At 34.1% G+C, this 20,650-nt stretch overlaps 1 protein-coding gene across 3 annotated transcripts; it reads right to left on the reverse strand.

Annotated features, from left to right (window-relative positions):
* Positions 1-1,285: 1,285 nt before the first annotated feature.
* On the reverse strand, positions 1,286-20,503 carry LOC105251363 (nucleosome-remodeling factor subunit NURF301). 3 transcript variants are annotated; one of them, XM_011258126.3, is made up of 24 exons: positions 18,071-20,503; positions 17,310-17,592; positions 16,716-16,924; positions 16,147-16,500; positions 14,744-15,892; positions 14,411-14,601; positions 12,789-14,244; positions 12,497-12,632; positions 11,487-11,794; positions 11,116-11,253; positions 10,924-11,028; positions 10,641-10,840; positions 10,251-10,463; positions 9,646-9,871; positions 9,035-9,346; positions 8,757-8,945; positions 8,330-8,554; positions 7,568-7,907; positions 4,802-5,006; positions 3,809-4,074; positions 3,351-3,518; positions 2,801-2,996; positions 2,506-2,590; positions 1,286-2,344 (listed from the first exon to the last, which is right to left on the reverse strand). In XM_011258126.3, exons 1-24 carry the CDS (start codon positions 19,146-19,148, stop codon positions 2,142-2,144), a joined length of 8,235 nt encoding a protein of 2,744 aa, XP_011256428.1. In that variant the 5' UTR covers positions 19,149-20,503; the 3' UTR covers positions 1,286-2,141. The 3 variants fall into 3 exon arrangements, with proteins under 3 accessions (XP_011256428.1, XP_011256429.1, XP_025264173.1); XM_011258127.3 differs by having other exon boundaries at positions 1,287-2,344; positions 10,924-11,031; positions 11,487-11,761; positions 18,071-20,502; XM_025408388.1 differs by having other exon boundaries at positions 1,287-2,344; positions 10,924-11,031; positions 18,071-19,148.
* Positions 20,504-20,650: the final 147 nt, after the last annotated feature.

Raw genomic sequence — 20,650 nt, forward strand, 5'->3', positions numbered from 1 at the left:
TTCAAATCATATAGAATTAGAGTATGCTTTTTAAACGAATTTTTACAACAGATATATTTCTTCCTTTCTCTTCTTTTCTTCTTCTTCTTCTATTTTTTAATACAGCTAAAATATACAAAAACAATACTTTTTATTATTTCATTGAAATAAACTCCTCTGTATTTTTCATTGGCTTTTTATTTTCTCTTTGCTTGAAAATCAAAAAATTCTACAATTGCCTCTCTTTGAGGATCTTTCTTTTCTTCTCATATGTGTAATTGTGTATATTGTGTGTATATACATAGCAGATTTCTCTGCTGGTTTCTTACAATCTAAATGCCTAAATGTGAGTTGTCGATTATAAACAATTTCATAGAAAATTTATTTATGTGATTAAAATAACGCATAAGTAAATATAATCGTAATCGTTAGAACTTTGTGAGTACGAGACGATAAATGAATTTGTACAATTTATATATTATGCGTGTAATTCTAAAAAATAGTCTTACAGCTATACGGTGACAATTGTATTTACTTCCTTCTCTTTCACATCGGGTACGCTATAAAGGAATAGCAGTGTGGCAGAGTTTTTTAAACCATTTCAAAACTATCTTTCAGAGATAGTCGATCTTATTTCTTTCTTTTTCATGTAATCCGGACCATATTTTACTCGTGTGAAATCACGATCGCGTATTATATGTACATAAATAATAGCGTAACGTGATGAATATTGCATGAATTCTGAGAACCACAACTTACAACTACTGCACAAACTTGAAATAAACATGACGTTAGCTCATATAACTGTGACATGTATTTTATATATGTAGAAAAAGAGGATTTAATATACAAAAAACACGAAATTGTGTGTCTCTCTTTCTGCACTTTTTTTATAATTAAAATATCATAATGTGTGCAGATTAAGTCAGTCCTGAATTCGAACTTATATTCTTAACTTAGATCGATATCTGATTAATATATTAACAGTCTCTCTGTTTTTCTACATCTAAAAAGACCATTATTTGGAAAATAATTCATATAGATTACATTAGAGGAAGTAGCTCAGAACTATATCAGTATCAAAATAAGATAAATAATTCGAGATACAATTTAAAATAACTTTCAGTATGATAATTTTATTTCACACTAGTAGTCTTACTCGTTAAATAAAATAAATTCGTAATGTAACAATTGTCGGATATCATTTTATTTCATTATTTAAGGTTTAATCTCTGAAAATTCGTGATATAAATTTGGCTAATTTCTTTTTTAATAAACTTTATTTTTTATAGAAAATACAGAGAAAAAGTTATAATACGGAAATAAAATAAGTTATTACGTTTTGTAAAATCGATTTCCTATGTTATTTTATATATTTAGCATGTACAGTATATCCACATGATTTATGAATAATCTTCTTCATTCATAAGGCATATGCGATACAAAATATGCGAAAATTCAATATATTTTTATCTGTTCAAAGAGAAATATGATGGGAATATTTAAAGTGTTGCAGAAACTGTAGGGAGGATTTAAAAAGTGATTAAAAATGCTATGTTCATCGTCTCACAGCTATAAAAAATTAAAACTAACTGCGAAGCGGATCTTACAATCTGTCAAACCTTCTATTTCCATGTGTCAGAAAAAATAATGAAGAATTACGGGGGCTTTTGGTAATGAAAACAAGAAAATTATTTTACATAACTATATTTCAATACGAAAAATTGTAAAAATAAAATAAAATAAACGTTAATCGTATCCTATATATATGGCTTTCTTTCTTTTGTTCACTACTAGTCAGTAGCAAAAGAAATCTTGCAAATAAGATCTTACGGCACGAGCTGTAAGTTCTGGTTTAAAATTCACATTTCGTACAATATAATTGGAACTCAGAATTCGTAAATTGCAAAAAGAGAGAAGGAGAGGAGAATGTTCACACAACTATAATAAATATAGCGGAGACCGGTGCGTTCTCTACTTTTACATACTTAAGCTTACTCTGAAATAGTTTCAGTTTTTCTAGGTGTAGTGTACTGTACTGGCACAAATTGTGTTCCGTTCTGTTTTGCGTGAAACGCACTGCACAATAAATTAATTCTTGTGCACTTCACTTTGATCCGATTTCACATACGGCTACATTATTTATTTACTTTTTGATTGATTTACTTCCCTTCGGAGAATTTTTCCCTCAGACTCTTGATTTTGTGAACAAAATACGTCTCCAAAGACTCTGCACATTTGAAGAATGGCGACTCCTTAGGATTATAATAGCGACAATTGTCGAATATCTTTGTCATGTCGCCAATAAACTCGCTCAGTTTTTTATAGGATCGGTCATTTATTCTTAATTCGATAGTCTGCAAGTCTGAAACAATGAATATAATGCACATATGTAATTAAATAAATATATATAAAATCACATGTACATTTACACTAATTAAAACAAGATATATATTACATTCAGAAAACTGCTTTTATAGCAAAATGATCCGAAGAGAAATAAAATTGATAAAGAGTCATACTTACCCATTGGTTCCTTTATAACTTTATAATAATCTGGTGCTTCATTAGGATCTACTGGTTCCATAAAAGGCCATGCGCTTTTATGAGCCTTAAACAAACAAATTACATTATATTGTGTGACTAAATATTAATTTCATCGAGCTGGTTTATAAATCCTTAACCACAGAATAAAGATATATTTTTTACACTTATATGCTATAAATATTCGATTTTTTACTTATATAAATTTATATAGAAAAATATTATAGTTTTTTCTTATAGAATTATTTATATTACAATAAAAAGAAAGTATACACACCTGTATTTGTTTAATTAATTTTTTCAACAGATCGAGATCCTTCGCATTGAGGTTCTTCATATTGGCAAAGTTGACAGAAGAATTCCGTTGGCAATTCGGACAGACATACTCGTCAATATTGTCAGCCTCTGATTGAAGAATACCAACACACCGACCGTGAAACCAATCCTGACATTTATCGCAGCATATATAAAACCTTTAAGCGAAGAGAGAGAAATATGTTACAGATACTAAATACGTAATTAATTCCATTATATAATTAAATATAATTTTCTATTAATATTGCATAGTATTATATGTTAAAGAGATGTATATGAAAATCAATTATTAAAAATATAGAAATAGAAAAATTAATTTAAATATAATATTAAATATGTATAATATATATATATAATAAATATTACAATGTATAAGTGAATATATTTTTAAATTAATTTATTTATTCATAAGTTAATTCGCACACAATTTAATTATATTTTTGTGATTTTTATTTTTTTTTGCATTACAATATTAAATGTATAATTAGGCTTTTACATTTTAATGTACTTACTGAGATTCATCATAAGGCTGTTTACATAAGCAGTATAACTCCTGCGTATCTCTCGCATGTCTGCATTCTGTACAAACGAATTCCGACAGAGATTTACTCATCTCCTCTGTTATACCAACACAGTCACCATGGAACCAATTGTTACACAAGTCGCATCCCACGTAAAATCTTTAAAAAAAAATTGAGCTGTTTATAACTTTCACAAGACCATCTTACAATTGACATCGAAATTTAAAGTCTCATTTTACCGATTAAATATATTGTAATTCTAAAAACATACATAACTAAAAATATTTTGCAATGTTAGTTTATGAATTTATCAATAATATTTCATAATTAAAATAAAAGAGTTTCAAATTGCTTTTAACTAGTTAAAATGTAATATGCGATTCTCTAGAATATATAAAAATTAAACCGAGTCTTATATGGCTTTGAGATTTTTCTTGAAGATTACTTACTTGGTTTCATCATAGGGAGTTCTACACAAGCAATACAGCTTCTCTTTCTTGATACGCGTAGCGGATGTGGAACCACTAGGTGGAGTCGCGCTGTTACCTTGGGTCTTGTGTTTTTTCGGCCTGCTACTACCACTGTTTCGATTGGACGGGCTAACTTGTTGTGCTACTTGAGCATTGGCTTTTCGTTTCGCGCTGCCTACCTTTACCTCGTCCTGTTTATGCCTCTCTGCTTTCGTCCTGGTAGCGAGTTCCGTCGATAGATCCTTCTGCAATATTTATTTAGGCATTATTGAAACATGCTGATAATTACAATTCTGCAAAACTGATATAATTGAAGATTTTTAAATTACATTTTAAATCTATATTAAAAAAAACAATGATTATACTTTTTATGAAAAAGATACGGAATGTTTAACTTTATTATTTTCGAGTAATAAATTATCATCAATAAGTTCTCGATTTAAGATAACTTGAAAATAAGTTCTCTTATTTTTTAAATTATCTCTTTAACAATTGACTTCTTATTGTCGCATTAAATGTTATGAAATGAGTTTCGGACTTGGATAGTGAGCATTTCTTTTGAATTGAGAACATAGATTATATGAATAAAGTAAGATATAGAAAAGAATACAAGATTCAATTCGATAAAAATTATACATACATTTGCGACAGTGTTAGAGTCGAAATTTGAATAGTGCAGTAACAGGACTTAAAGTTATTATTATTAAAAGTTATTATTATAAAGTTATTATTATATTATATATTCACTTTGTTTGACATTAATAATAAACAAAAGAAGCAAAAATTTCTTTAGATTACTCAATCAATTAAATGACTTCCAAAATATAACATCACAAGAGTGACATCTTCTATATTATACATATTATACTAAAATTATATATACTTTATATAATTGTATATAATTGTATAATTGTATATACATATATATTATACATATTATTATTGGAACATATATCTATGCATTGTATTTACCTGTATATCAATTTGAAGCTCTTTCTCGAGTAAAGCTCTCTTCTTAAGAATATCTTTTTTAAGAAGTTCTTTATGTCGAAACAATAAAACTTGCATTCTCGAATGCATCTGTTGTTTTCTTCTCTGCTCTTGTGTATCTTTTAATTTTGCAGATCGGTTTTTAGGAGACGACTCATTATCTAATGCTTCTGATAGCTTCGTCACTCTGGAAATAATCATTTATGAATACATATATGACATATACAATTTAAAGTTTGAACACATTGATAAGATGCATCATTTTGAGATAATTTATTTGCAATATAAATTTCTCATTTGTTACCAAGAATATGTGTTATATTTATCACATATTCTTTTTTGACAAAACATATACAAGGAAGTGTATGTTTTTGCCTTAAAATTTCCCGAGTTAACTGAAAAAAGAAAGCACATTTAGTATTTTTATACATATATATACATATACATATATATATATATATATATATATATATATATATATATATATAGGATAAAACGTTTGATTGAATATTATTCAAAATAATATCCATCAGATTTATTTTTGTACAAATTTTCAAAATACTTAAAATCTTTCTTCGAAGAAAGTAGAGTGATATAAAAAAAATCAGTTTGAGTTTAAGAAAAGTATGAGAAGGCGAAATATGTATATGTATATATCTGTAACATTTTTTTATTAAATTATTTCGTAAATAAAGAACTTATAAAAAGAATATTCAATAAGGAAAAATCACGTTTATATACTATTTTAATTCTTGAATTTTTAAGGGAAATATTAAGAAAGATGAGGGAAACCTTAAAAAATAAAATTGAAAAAAGGATGTCAAGATAATGAATTGGCAAGACAGATACTGAGGATGAAAATGATATGAAAGAAAGAAAAAAAAATTACGAAATGTGAGAATGATTTTCTTTGAAATTTTTACACTCTCTAGAACAAAGAACAAATCATCAAATACAATAAAAAATAGAGGCTGATTAAGCTTAAGGAGTGTCATTATATTTTAAAATTTCATTATACATGTGTATATGATTTAAATTGAATTTGATACCAAAACCGATCCAGATATTAATGAGACAGGATTAAACACGAAAATAAAACTATGTCATGCTCTCTATATTTAAAAAAAAAAACATTATATGTATTTAATAAAAAAAATAAATGTTTTCATCATAAATAATTATGTTTGTATGTACGTCACAAATGTATTTCAAATACAATTAAATTTTAGCCCAATGTTCTTTTTATACACGTTATGATATTAATTTTCACTTTTCATAAAAAAATTTTACATACACGCAAATTGACATTACATGCTTTATACGATTCTCGTGATATTGTTTATTTGTATGAGTGTATGTGTTTGTATGTGTGCAAAGAACATTGGATTCAAATTTGATTATAACTTTAAAGATCCTTTTAAATATTTATTAAGTAAAATAGACATCTTTTAAAAAGAACATACATTTATAAAAAAAAACTTTTTATTTTTCAAATTCAAATAAAGAGCATGATGAAAACTTTTATTTTCGTATTTCGATATTGTGCGCATGCACACATACACACATATATATGCACATATACAAATATTACAAAAGTTACAAGTTAAAAATAAAAATAAAAAAATTATCAAATTTAAAAATGTTAGGTAAAGCAAAGCGACTAGACCCAAAACAAAATAGCGAAATTAATAATATAGTATAATATAATAGTACAACTTCGCTTATTTAAGAAATAGGAAAAAACGAAAAAAGATAAAAGAACAGAATAGAAAAAAGAAAACAGAATAGCATGTGATATACTAATAACAATAATGAACAATGATAAATATTTGAAATTATATATATATGTATCTTATATATACAAATGCTGGACAAATATGCGACAAAAAATCTTTAAAAAAATTTTTTCTTTAATGCTTGATTTTTCAGATTTATATATATATAATATATATATATATATAATTAACAAATTAGTTTCAATAGCAATACGAGTCGAGCGTCGATGTTATGACACATTTATTTATTTATTATACAATAAAAGGTATCTTCGATGGCTGGAAGCATCGTCAAGATAATGAGATACCGAGACATTTAGTATTATTTTGGCATCCTATCTCATCGATTCAGATATGTAACACCTTTGTTATATTTTTACCACATCATCACATTTGCACTGAAGATGACCCAAAAATAAGGTCGAAATGTTCGCTATTCCTTCTTTTTATTTTTATTTGTTTCATGCCTTTTATTGTATAATAAAAAAATAAATGTGTCATAATATCGATGCTCGACTCGTATTGCTATTGAAACTAATTTGTTAATTTTATATTTCGAGTCTTATACCTTTATTATTTGTAATATATATAATTATCATTATATAATACAACATGTTATGTTATATAATACAAATTTTTATATTGTCATTTGTCATTTTTATATTGTCAAATGAGTTTAAACTACATTGGTAGAAACAGGCATGAATATGATTAAATTCCAATCCGAGATATTACATCCTTAATAATTGAATATTCTTATTAATATATAATTTTTAATATAATTTTTAAAGTATTCAAAAAATATTTTAATAATTACAACAAAATATGAAATTATATATTAATATATATTGTAAGAAAAATATATGAAAGAATGATGTAATTCTCGATATACTGAATGATACTGAAGATACCAACACGAAGTTGCACTACTGTGTTATACCACATTAATATTCCATATGTTTATATGGCTTACTTTGGGGTCGCATCGCGAGTTTCCTGTTTCAGTGCCGGTCTCTTTCTGGGTGTTTCTACCCAATCTTTGTCATCTTTGTCATCGCCGCCGCTAGACGATGATTGCATGATTGTCGGCGTCGTCGTTGTCGCTGACACTGGAATGTTCGACGAGGGTGCCGGCCGTTTACGCGATGGCGGACGCGGCGTTGTTACTGCGGACGAATTGTGATGAGTCTGATTATTTGTCACGGAGTTCTCCACGCCACCTTTCATTTGCTTCTCCTGGTAACGTTGCAATTGCAATAATTTTTCTTCTATCTCCGGATTGAGGTTCTCTTGTTTCAAGGCATTTTTAATCGCTACAATTATGAAAATATGTATAAATGTGTGTGAATGCATCTAAGCCTATTTAATAAATATTGCTTATACAAAGAAAATTTGCAAAAATCTTTTTTTATAAGAAAAGAAATATATAAAAATATAAGAAAGTTTATTGTTTATGAAAGAAAATTCTGTATCAAGATATATTTTTCTTACGTATCTTTAAAAAATTTTTTTCTAGATAACATAAACCTATATTATTGATATATATATAATTTTCTTTTAAGATCTTGTTATATAAGTAATATTTTTTCAAAGATATTTTGTATACAGAAATTTACTTGGATATTTATGAAATATTTGTAAGGAAATTATATTTGATTGAAAGATATTGCAAAACATATACTTTGTACATGTTTTGTATGTTTTTTATATTTTCTTTAATTGTTTATATACTAACTTTGTTGAATGTAGTCTGGTGTCAATATGAATTTATTTGATGAATCACTTCCTTCTTTTAAGGATTGTGAAGGTTGCTGCCCATTTGCTATATTCGCTTTTTGTGCATCATCCTCTGTTGCGTTCGTCACACGTCCTACTTGTTGAACAACCACTTTCGGTTTATCCGATTTTGGTGTTACCGCTTGTGGAAATTCTGGAATGGTTTCGGTAGCTCCTTGTGGTTCTATTGAAAAAGATGTATATACTAATAGTTTTTTTGTCAAATTCATTATATATATATACACACATATATATAATGAATTTGACAAAACAATTATTACTAAATATTTATTAATATTATATAAATATCAATACACTCATATATATCTATTCAATCGTCATTGTATATTTATTAAATAATAACAAGATATTAAAAAATTGTGTACCAGTAGCAGGTGGTGGGGAAACTATAGGTTGCTGTTTCGGAGTCGACGCCATAGGGGTACTTGCCGTCGACGAAACCTGCGAAGTCTGCTGTTGCTGCTGCTGCTGGTTATTGGAAGGCTGAACTGGTTGAACAGCCAAGTAAATCTTTGTAGGTCCTAAGACACCTTGCTTGCCAGTTGCTGCTTGCGCTGAAAGCGATATAAAATTTTTAATTCGATATCTTTGGCGAAAATTCGCCAATAGATTGTGTTTTTTTTAAACATTTTTAGATGCTAACCTTTGAGAAGTTGCTGTTTTACTTGCTGTTGCACCATGTTTAATTGCTGCGGTGTAAAATCTGCACTTTGTAAACCCTGTAATACGATACGCGGGCCTTCGGTTGTTTGAATCACCTGCGCCGTCACACATTTAATCACTGTACCGGGCGGTTGTCCTGCCAGCAAGGAAGCCTCAATGCTTCCTGGAGCTGGAACTGTGGCAGAACTCTGAGTGGTCGTCACCGATGCAGTAGAAGTAGCAGTGGTGGTGGTTATCGGGTTCGCATTTGTACTGGCGGCGGATTGCGCCGTAACTGTCGAAGACTGCGTGACTAAAAAAGAAAAATTCGTATCGTCAGTACATATGTTATTTAAATTAATACAGTACTATTACAAGAATAATATTATTATAATTATCTCGAGAAATATGTATATAATTAATAAAATATATAATCTGTAGATTCATGTGCATCAAAACTGTTTTGACCAACCCAAAATTATTTTATAGACAACTTTGCTTAATTGATTAATTTTAATAGATTAATTAATGATTGAATAAGTCGCCAATTAAGTTAATTTGCTCAAAATGTCCTTTAATCTACAGAATAAAAATAATTCTAAAATTATTAACCTTGCTGTTGCTTATTAGCAGGTACGGTACTTTTAACGATTATACCGCTATTTGTCGAATTCAGATGTACAATTGATTGTCCAGTAGGTGTACTACGTATTACCACTTGATGGCCCCCGAGTGTTGTCAATTGGGCTTTACCTGTTGCCACCAATTGTTGGGCAAAGTTTGCGTTCGTAACCACTATTTGATTGCCACTTATAACTTGTCCACCGGAAGATATTACCTAGATATAATATTTATACAACATGTATAATATAAATACGAATAATATAAATAAATGTAAGTAAATAATATAATAATGCAAATGTAATAAAATATAAGCAAATAATAAAATAAATGTAATTGTATTATAGTTAATTTTAGAATGCAAAAGAATCTCCGAAATATCATGTTTATTTTTTTCAATATTTTCGATCAAATCTTCTTCATTTTCCAAGCAATTTCTAGAAAAATCTTAATCTTTCTTTTTCAGCGATATTTGATTTAAATTTATTGATATTTATTTTTCTTGTGAATTTTCTTTTTCATTAGAATATCATACATTCAAATTTATGTTTAATTTATATCAATCAAGAGAGCCATCGAAAACACCGCGCGATTACCTGCGCGGTCTGTCCTGTATTGGCGACCACAATAGCATTTTTCGTCGGTGTGGTAGGAGTCAAAGTCGCAGATTTTACGCGTTGGACAGCTTGCACAACTTGCTGCAGTGATTGTTGCGTCGTCGAATTCACTGTTGCTTTTGTAGTTGGACTGGTTTTAGTCGTAGAAGTTTCGGAAATTGCCACTTTGGCAGAACTAACTGCAGTTTTTGTCTGAGAGAGAAAGATAGAAATATATATTACTTATAGTTTTCATTACATATACATTAATCTATTATATCGCAATTAAATTATATGTATTGTACTTATGTTATGTCTCATTTTTTTAAGTTTTTACTTTATGAAGCAGAATGAAGAGAACATTAAACAGTATTCTTTCAAGTGAATTACCTGGGGAGTGCTTGTAGGCATTGTAGAGTTTGATTGTGCAGACGGGCTGCTCACCGTTTGGCTCACATTTAGTACATGTAATTTCCCATCAGGCATCTGGATCAATTGTTGACCAGGCAATAAACCACGCACTTGTAACTTTCCGTCTGGCCCTCTAAGAATTTGCACTTTCTGTTGTACTTGTACAGGCGAATTGGTACCTAGAAAGATGCGATGGAAGGACATATTGGATTATATGTATGAAGATAGATTGGAAATGGAAAAATAAGATAGATAAGCTTACCTGCTTGCGTTATTTTAATTAGAGATGACTGATTCAATGTTTGGGCTTGCGGTGTTTTCGGTAAAATACTAGTAGAACCAGTCACTACCTTAGTAGTTCCATCAGCTGCTGAAATAAGACAATAGAGCAGCTCGTATAATCTTGTCATTATAATTCATATAGCATGCTTGAAAATGAAAGTAAATAACTTACATTTTGTCATGTAAATTCGTCGGGTACCGATAAAAGTTTTGTTCTGAGTAGGAGTTGTTAGAAGAGAAGTCAATTGCGACTTTGTGCTGTTCGGATTTGCTGGAATCGCAACTTTTGAAACTAATTTAACTGTACCATCTACAAATACAAAATTGATCATTTTAAAGATTTATTTTAATTGTCATTGTAATTTTAATATCGGTGCTATCTTAATTAATATTTTGTTCCACGCTTTTACTTCAAGTTATTCATCCTATGAAAAATCAAGCTTGACAAATAAGATTAAATAGCAAAATCAAAAACATCATTGTTATCTATAAATCTATTCGAATTCTCGATTCATTATATGCAATTTTCTATAATTGACTTACCGTGAGAGGAATTAGCTGTGACTTTGACAAGTTGAGTAGCTGGTGATGTCGAGTTCGCCGGTTGATTCTTGAGGGTCTCTAGGGCACGTTTTTGTTGATGAGCCGCCCGTTGCATACGTAATTGTTGTTCCATCTTTTCTTTGATCTCTTCCGGCGTCGCTTTGCCGCTCACCAATTGGTCACCGGACAGGCCGGTCGTACCACCGGAAGCAGCGGCACCGGCGGTTCTATTACCACCGCTGACGACCACTGATTGTGGCGCTCCCGAGCGACTCCTAGTAATAATCTGGGCATTAGCCTTCTCTAACCTGGAGACAGGACAGACACACCAAGCGGAGGGTTAGTTCCCGATGAAAAAGAGAAAGCAAGCGAAGGGTTAAAGCGGTCAGCATTTAAGACGAAACGATGTCATCGATGAATTCGGAAGCAAAACATAGAAATAATACATTTCACACAAATTCATTGTTCATAAAGGAGGCAAAATTTTCAACTTTTGTAGATTTATTTATAATAATAAAGTTAGAAAAGTAATTAGAAGATCACATTGTTAGGAAAGATTTATATATACTAATTTATATATCATCTGATTTTTCTTATTATCTCTTTTTTAATAAAAGATTATTAATAAACATTTACAAAATTTAATAAAGCATATACAATATTTTTCCTACTGTGACTTTGGTTATCATTTCAAAATAATCCTATTAATCCTAAGTTTTATTTTCATTCGTTTTTATTTTTTAGATTATTTTATTTTTAGAAATGTATTAATAAAACATATATAAGAATCATTATTATTTAATATTAATTGAACTAGAATTCGAGTAGATCTAATAAAATTGGTCAATGGTGTAGCAACCACATGATATGCGAATATATATATATATATATATACCACGCGAATATATATATTAGAAAAAGAATACCTCACAAATATCTACGACGCGAAATAACATGCAAATACTTTAATAGTCATTAGATACCTGCAGCATATCTTAATTGCTATATACCTGTCACCGTATTGTTTGATCTCCCACAATTCCAACTTGTCCTCGTCGACCCATTCTTCGGTGACTTGTGGCTCGGTACTCTGCGGAGATTCTGGACGCTTTCGTTTTCTCAGACCAATTCTTATAGACGTAACCTCTGTATAGAAAATGAATATAGCATATTAAATGATATAGATAACGATTTTAAAAGATTACAATTTATCACTCTCATAATTTTAAAGAAATATCAATAAACTAATATAAATTTTTTATTTATTCAGTAAATTATCTCTCATATTAATTTATCACAAACCTCTGACTTGCTTTGGAAGCTCGAGCGGTATTACGACTTTCCTACGCAGATATTGCGTCCTGTCGAGAAACTGTCCGACATGTCGATGCTTCAATATTTCTAGCGACATAATCTCCGTGTCGGTAGTGATCTGATTCTTGCCATCGGTAGACAAAGGCTTAGCTGCCATGTCATCCCACCTAAGACACGCCCAGAGTATCCTCAGTTGAATCGCGGCAGCGGCCAGCGATTTTAGACCGACCGTTCTGTATAACCAGCAAGTCTTGAACAAAGGTCTGGGGCATGAGTACGGCCACACCGACATATTCGCCTTGGCCTGATGATGAAATCCTTGCACGGGCGTTTTACCGCCGACGCGGGACATTTTTCTTAACTCGTGTTGAGGCAGCACCAGTATACTACGATGCTTGTTCCTCGTGCAAAAAGTTGAACAGAGCGGATACTTGACAGGGGTGCGTTTTTTCCTACGATCGGCCAAAGAGATTGCTACCTTCTTCAGATATATCTTGCCCTTCGTTGACGTCGCCGTATAAATTCGTTCGCTGCCATCAGCATGCAGTTCCTTGGTAATCGCGCTCCGTTGCACCGTTCTTCCTCTACGATTCACAATCATTACCGTTTTTGTACTATTCTTATCCGTCGTTGTAGTAACTTCCGATGAAACGGTCGTGGAATTACGATTCACAGTAGAGTGTTCCTGCATCGCACCATCCGAGCTCTTTGTCACTGTTTGTCGAGTCGTCGTTATCGTCGTGGTGGTCGTAACGATATTGCTCGTCGTGACGGTTATCTCCCCCTTGTCGTTTTCGAGTTTAATCTTCTTCAAAGGTAATGAGGGTGAAACGGCGTCTTTCGTCGCTGATTCTTCGTTGTAATGAGTCGCTGATGCCACTGCCGATTCCAAATCTCGTCTGATCGCATCCTTTGTTTCGTCCGAGGGTTCCGTTTTTACACTGATGATTTGTGACAAGGATGAAGAAAGAGATGACTGCTGATTGTTGCTGAGTGCGTTTGTTTTACGTGCTAGCGTAATCAACTCGCGCTTCAGACGCATCCTTTGCATGCATATAGGCGAGTAACAAGTATCGGAGATTTGCACGGCGATAACTTGCGCAGTATTGTTCTTGCTACCAGTATTATTCATGTTGCAATAGGGCGAATAACACCCGACGTTCTTATAAAGCTTGACCATATTCGCATATTGTGCACGCATCTGTTGGACACGTTTGTTGATTGCCGTCAGCATTTCCTTTGTGGATGCAGAAATAGTTGTTGTTGCTGCTGTTTTGTTTGTTTGCTGCTGTTTACCGATGGACGATGGACAATCTCCGCCACCGCCAACAACACCATTGCCATCCGTTTCGTTCTCCTCGTGATTTTCTATATCAACTTCCGAAGAATCACCGCCACCCCCGCCCTTCTGATTTGGCGTTTTGTTTACTTCTTTCGTTTTCTCCTGTAAAAAATATTTCGATATTTATAAGCTGTAAAGATAATGACGTTAAAATATCGATACTTTTGCTGTTAATAGAATGATGATTCTATTCTAAAATATAATAAACGTCAATGCATGATAAAAATGATAAAAGATCATATATTAATTAACAAAGAAATATACTTACAGATTGCTGCAATCTCCTCTCTTCCAAAACCTTCAAATGTGTTCTACGTGCCAAGAAATCGTCAATCCTTGTCTTTTTTGCAATTTTTGGATAAAGCAATCTTCCAGGACTCGTTAGCGCTTTCATGATGTCAACTTCTTCAAACTCAGTGACTGGAGTAAAAACCTTTTCAATTTTCATGCCAGCTAAAACTAAAAATTTTCTATTATTAATATTTTTTACGAACAAAATGCAAGTTTAAAATATTATTTACAGTATTATTGTTATACTATGTTACATTAATTGTATTCTCTTTTAATTCAATTTAAATCATTTATTAAATTAGCTACTTACATGATAGATTCATCTTTGTTTCTTGTTTGACTGACTGAGATTCGGACTTTGTTAAAGAGGAATCAACACCATTCGTCGTAGGTTCCTTTTTTACACTTTCCGAGTTGTACTCTTGTTTAATCGCATCATTTCCTGTATCTTCCTCTTTAATTTCTTGTTTTACCGTGATGCCGTTCTCCGTTTTGCTTGGACAGTACTCCTTAATAAGAAATTCATAAGTAGGCGGATCGAGAGCGAGAATTTTTAAACCGCCTTGATCTCTAATTTGCACCATGATCTTCTGCGGACCGGCATGCAGACCCAACTTTGTCATCTCCGAGAATCTATAACGACGACTAGCTGATACCCAGAGCCAGCCGCCCTGACCATGTAACCGATACTCCTCGCCTTTTTGCTTCCACACTTGATGTTTCATGCCAAGAGTGTATTTCACAAAGTTAAAGAGCCGATTACGCTCTTCCTCATCTTCCTTCTCTTTCTTCTCCTTCTTATCTTGTCGCTTTTTTTCCTCGCGTTCGAGCGCAGTCACTCGTTGCAGTTTTACATGACCAAGTTGATCATGCCATACACTCGCAAACACAACGGACTTGATGCACGCTTGCAAAACGATGAGAGTACGTGCAAAGTCGCGTGGATTCACGCACGCGCTTACTGCCGCAGTCCATGGTTTGCGTAGCAATGGCCAATTTGTGTGCATGAACGGCGCTTGAATGTTGCTCTCGAGCTGCAAGATTGTTTGACGTAACGTGCTGACTAATAAAGCACGAGTGCCTGTTAAACTGCCCACCCATTTAAATTCCGAAACCTGGGTAAGTGAGAATTTGTGCGACAAGTGACGTTTCTTGTCACGTTCCTCATTCCTTTGCATTTTATTCAACGCAGTAGGATTGTTGCTATACTGATTGACATATGATTTAAAATTGTTGTCCATGCCTAGTTTGAATAAATGAGTGCCAGATGCGATTTGATGTGCTTTCTGACGCGTTAGTCTAGTACCATCGCCCTCAGAGTCTTTCAAACTCTTGTCCAGTTTCTCGAGTTCTTCTTTTGATAATGGTGCCATACTGCGTCTTTTCAAGTCGTCCATATTAAAAGTTCGTGGCTGTAACGATCCAGTTTTTGATCTCGTCACGATAGTGTGTTTCTTGCCTGGAAAAAAAAAAGATTATTATTGTAAATATATATATATATATATATATATATATATATATATATATATATATATATATGTTATTATATACATACAGCAAATTTACATAATAAGACAAAATACCAGAAATATTTTTCAAATTGAAATATTTTTTGTTTTGTATAAAATAATTCTTATTATAAAAAAAAAAGACCAACTTTTATTTAATGCATATATCGACAACGCTATTTTGTAGTTTTACAATAAATTTTACCGTCTTTTCCAATCTTTTCTTCTCCTTCTAAAGCTTCTTCATCAACATCCTCGGATGATGATGTAGAAGTGCTAGTTTTCGCAGTAACTTTATCCGTATTTGTAGATGACGATGCATCGGCGTCGACTTCGACAGTTTCACCGACCACTTCAGGTACTTGGGTGACTGATTCTTCACCGGATACCTTAGTCTCACTCTGATCTGTCACAATTGCCATACGCTCCTCGAGAGAATCAGTACCTTCGTGCATCCTCCGTATCATTTCTTCCGCCTCTTGTCTCTGTTTTTCCTTTTTTTCCTCCTCTTCTTTTTCCTGTTTCTCTTGTCGTTCTTTTTGTAGCTTTTGTATAAGACCTAAAAAATATTTCAACCAAAATAAATTGATGATTATTTCCACATGTATTTAATATATTTAAAAAAATATATAAATATTCTATATTTTACTATATTATAATATCCAGTTTTAATTATGTAATAAAAACAAGACAAGATGTAAACTGTTATTCCTAGTGCTCAATGTTGACAAGAAAGATTTGAAAGATAACGTTAATTGGAAAGATTGTTTTTACCGTTTTCTATTTCTAGGTACGACTTCTTGTTTCCTTTAAATTGATTAGTAATAGTTTCTGTGAGTTCCATTTGGCGAACTATCTCGTCCTTATAATCTGACAATTCGCGGCAAAGTGCTACTTCCATTTCATTCGGATCTAACACAAGCATCAACTCCTCCAATTGTAATGGTGTACTATAATACCATACTTCACCATCTTCACTCTCACTAAAAAATAAAACCGCACAATAATAAGAAATTTTTTACAATTCTCTGATACATACACATATATATATATATATATATATATATATATATATATATATATATATATGTTTAGAAGTTTATCAAGTTTTATCCTGCCTTACATATCTTTTGCCTCTCTAAAAATTTATAATTTATCAAAACTAAAATCCCATAAAAAATATATATAATTATAAATAATTTATATACAAAATGTAAAATTATAAATTGTGCTTAAATATAAAGTTTCTGACTGTATCTGTATATATGTTAATGCGATATGAGAGTAATGGATAATTATCCTATCTTAAAATTTTATAAAATTTTAATTAATTTAGATATGATTTATAATATTGGAACTTTATCTTACACAAAAACTCTTCTCGCTAGGAACCAATACTTTCTGCCGTATCTATCGAATCCTAAGTGCTCTTGTCTGCACAATGATCCATTTTTCTCGACGTCGGGAATACAATCCACGACACCCATTACTTTGTTCGCTTTACATGTGCTACACTGCCAATCATCAGTAGGAACATCGACCAATGGCGGTTCCACGCATTCCAAGTGAAACACAGCCGGGCACGTCTCACAACATAACAAATCTCCCAGTCGATGACATACTCTGCAGTGATCATCGTAATGCATACTCCCTAAAAAACATAGATATTATCCATTTTAGCTTTCAATAAAATTTCAATTTCCTTAATTTTAAGATTTGAAAATAAAAGAATAAATAGTTTGAATACACGAAACAAATTTTTATAAAATATTTATAAAGATAAAAAAATACTTTAAAATTCCAAAATTTCTATCAAATATAGAGGCTAAATTGTTTGGAAGCAACAGTTTTTTGAAAATTGTTAACAGTGTTCAAATTATATCAGATTGATATATAAAATAAAATTGCACCTTACTGAATATGTACCATTTTGAACATAAAGAATAGCCAGCATTAAGTTTATGTTTAGGCTAATTTAATCTTGACTAAAAAGTATTATTACAAGAAGGATAACAAGTAGACTGCATCAGCATGGACAAGGTACATTTTCTTCCTGCTGATTTCAAATATAATTATGCCTCTATAGGAATCATGGATAAAAATAATACATTATATGAATTCCACTTTACCTTCATGTAACAAATCCTCCCTCACAGGATTAGTAATTAAAAACTGATCTGTTAAAAACTGTAGGACCTTGATTCTATCCTCGATGGCAGTAAAAGGATATTCAGTTGTGGCTAATATTTGTAAAATATTCTGATCAAAACTCTTGTCACTTTCTACATATGAACGTAGCACCTCTGGCCACGTCATAGAGTCCACAAAGTATAGGCTAACATTCACTGAATCCTTCTGATCCAATGGACCAAAGTGAGTTTGCTGCGAGTCCTCCTCGCGCAGTAGTGCCTTAATCAGCATGATGTGAATCTCGGCCAGCAAGTTGGTCTGATCCTCGCAAATGAGAGCTGCGCAAAAGTCTTCGAATCTAAAGGAGGACAAGCGTACCAAGGTACGAAAGTGCCTAAGCACTTCGTAGATGGACAGCGATGGCATGACCAGTTCTTTAGGAACTAGCAAATCGTCTGAGGTCTTTGGTAATACCAACGACGGCAAATCTCTGTTCTGCAGCCACAATGGATCCGGACTCGGCGGTCGCTGCTGACTGAGCAGTGTCTTTCTGGGTGTACCACTGGTAGTGCTATAACTGGACAGGGAAAAGTCGCTATCGCTCGAGGGATCGGGTTCCTCTATACTTTCGGAGGAATCCACGTCGCTCGGCAGTGGATCTTCCTCGGGCTCGCTCTTCTCGCTGGACTCATCGCCAAAATCCGACCCATAGTGATATTCAGAGTCGTGATAATCCACGTTGGGATTGTAACCGCGACGCTGATAGGCACCACCTGCAGATCCGGAGTGGCCGCCCTTGCGAGAATGCCTGTCACGCGAGCCACGCGACCTACGCTGATTCCTCGTGTTGCGCTTACTGCTCTCCTCGCTCTCGACCGATGGCGATGTCGGCCGGGACGCCGTCGGCGTGCTCGGCTGCGAACTCGGCGTCTCGGCGCCACCGCTCGGTGTCCCCGTTGCCGTTCTGTTTTGCAAGTACTTGGGCTTTTTCATCAGATGATACTGGAACTTCTTCGGTCGCTCCATCACCACGGACTTGGGCGGGCGCCCCCGCCTCTTCGAGCCCCTGCCCGTCATTATTACTGTTCGTCGCCGTGGTCCTCGTCACCCCCTCGGTCCCTGTCGTTAATGCCGGCACCGGCACTATCAATTTCGGAACACGGGGGGAGCCTATAAAATGGGGGGACAGTTGGTACCTGCCTGTCTCGCCTCGCCTGCCTTCCCTGTCTGCCTTTTCCTTCGCCACTCTTTTCACGTCTCTCCTCACCTCTTTGCGTCCCGCCTCGTCTCTCCTCGCCTCGCCTCGCCTCCTCACTCAGCACGTGGCGCGCGTGCTCGCACGCTTGTAAACAAACACAAGTGACATCGCCGCGGCAACGAACTGGATCCATCCATGATGTCCGATGCACTCTGATCTTTGCGCCATTTCTCACGGCCCACGGTCGGTTCCGCGCGGTCACGTGACCAAACACAATCCGCCGCGGCGCGACTCGAACCAATATCCTCGCGTCGCGACGATTCACCGTCCCGTTCGCTCGTCCCTATCCTTTCACGTTCCACCGCACCGCGTAGACAATCGTGAAAAAAACCACTCGCCAAAATTCGATAGCGAGATCGGCCAAGTGACGCGAACTACGCGAGAAGAAGGGGTCTCTGGCTGCGCCAGCGGCGGACGGAACTGTCGTTGAATGGCGGAGAGAGCGGCGCTGTGATTGGCTCATCGGTGCGCCGCCATGTCGGCTGCACTGCAGCCAGGCACAACGTAAAAGGCCGATCGAACGGCCGTCGTGGCGAGGCTCTCGCGGTCGACGTCCACCCGACGATCGTCCGCGATGGCTTCAGAGTCGCCGAAGCGACGAGTCTCGCGGAATAAGCGCTATCGCTCGGTTCGACCGAGACGCTCGCGTGCTCCAATCGCCTTCACCGTAACTTCCTGTCGTCCCTGCTGTCAGATCGACGTTCCGCGATAGGTGGCGACACGCGCGCGTTCGAAATAAAAGAGAAAAACGCAAATTCTAACCGCAATTTATCAAGCACTCGAGTATCGCGGAGGACGCGCTCGACGAGGGAATCCTCGGATGTCTCGGGGCTTCGATCGAGTGCCAGCGAGCGAACGTGCGACACTTCCGCTTCTCACGGCTTTCCTCGTACCGTCCTTCGTGTATGCGCACCCGGCCGTTACCCGCGAGCCATAGACGTGAAGTCTGATCTTGATGCTTGACAGAGGACGCCACTGACCCGACCGCCATTTTAACTCCTCTCGATCGATAACGTTACACGATTATTACTGCGCGAAAGTTTTTATTTTTCGCGATGCACAATCTCGATAATTGTGTAAATTAGGGTGCTTCTCTTTTTATTTTGTTTAAACAAATTTTGAAAGTTTCTCACGCTATTTGTCTTCGAAATCTTCGTGCACGCGTTTATTCAGTTCGATGAATCGAAGGAAAAAAAGAAAACTATAGGAGAGAATTAAAGATATATTACGCGGTCTCTCTTATATTCGGAGAATCCTCGATCTCGATTTTAAAAGAGATTATTCGATTTTAAACAACGAAAGAGTAGTCAAGATTATTCTT

Source organism: Camponotus floridanus, unplaced genomic scaffold (genome assembly GCF_003227725.1).
Source record: "Camponotus floridanus strain SB8 unplaced genomic scaffold, Cflo_v7.5 scaffold1, whole genome shotgun sequence".
Classification (NCBI taxonomy): Eukaryota; Metazoa; Arthropoda; class Insecta; order Hymenoptera; family Formicidae; genus Camponotus; species Camponotus floridanus.

What these genes read in the sequence shown, in the direction of transcription:
- LOC105251363 (XM_025408388.1), bottom strand. Translation starts at nt 19,148, where the DNA reads ATGACGGGCAGGGGCTCGAAGAGGCGGGGGCGCCCGCCCAAGTCCGTG. An exon ending in TTCCCCACCACCTGCTACTG is followed by an intron (nt 8,555 to 8,756) that starts GTACACAATTTT and finishes CTTTTTCAATAG; the next exon opens with AACCACAAGGAGCTACCGAA. An exon ending in CAGCCTTATGATGAATCTCA is followed by an intron (nt 2,997 to 3,350) that starts GTAAGTACATTA and finishes CTTCGCTTAAAG; the next exon opens with GTTTTATATATGCTGCGATA.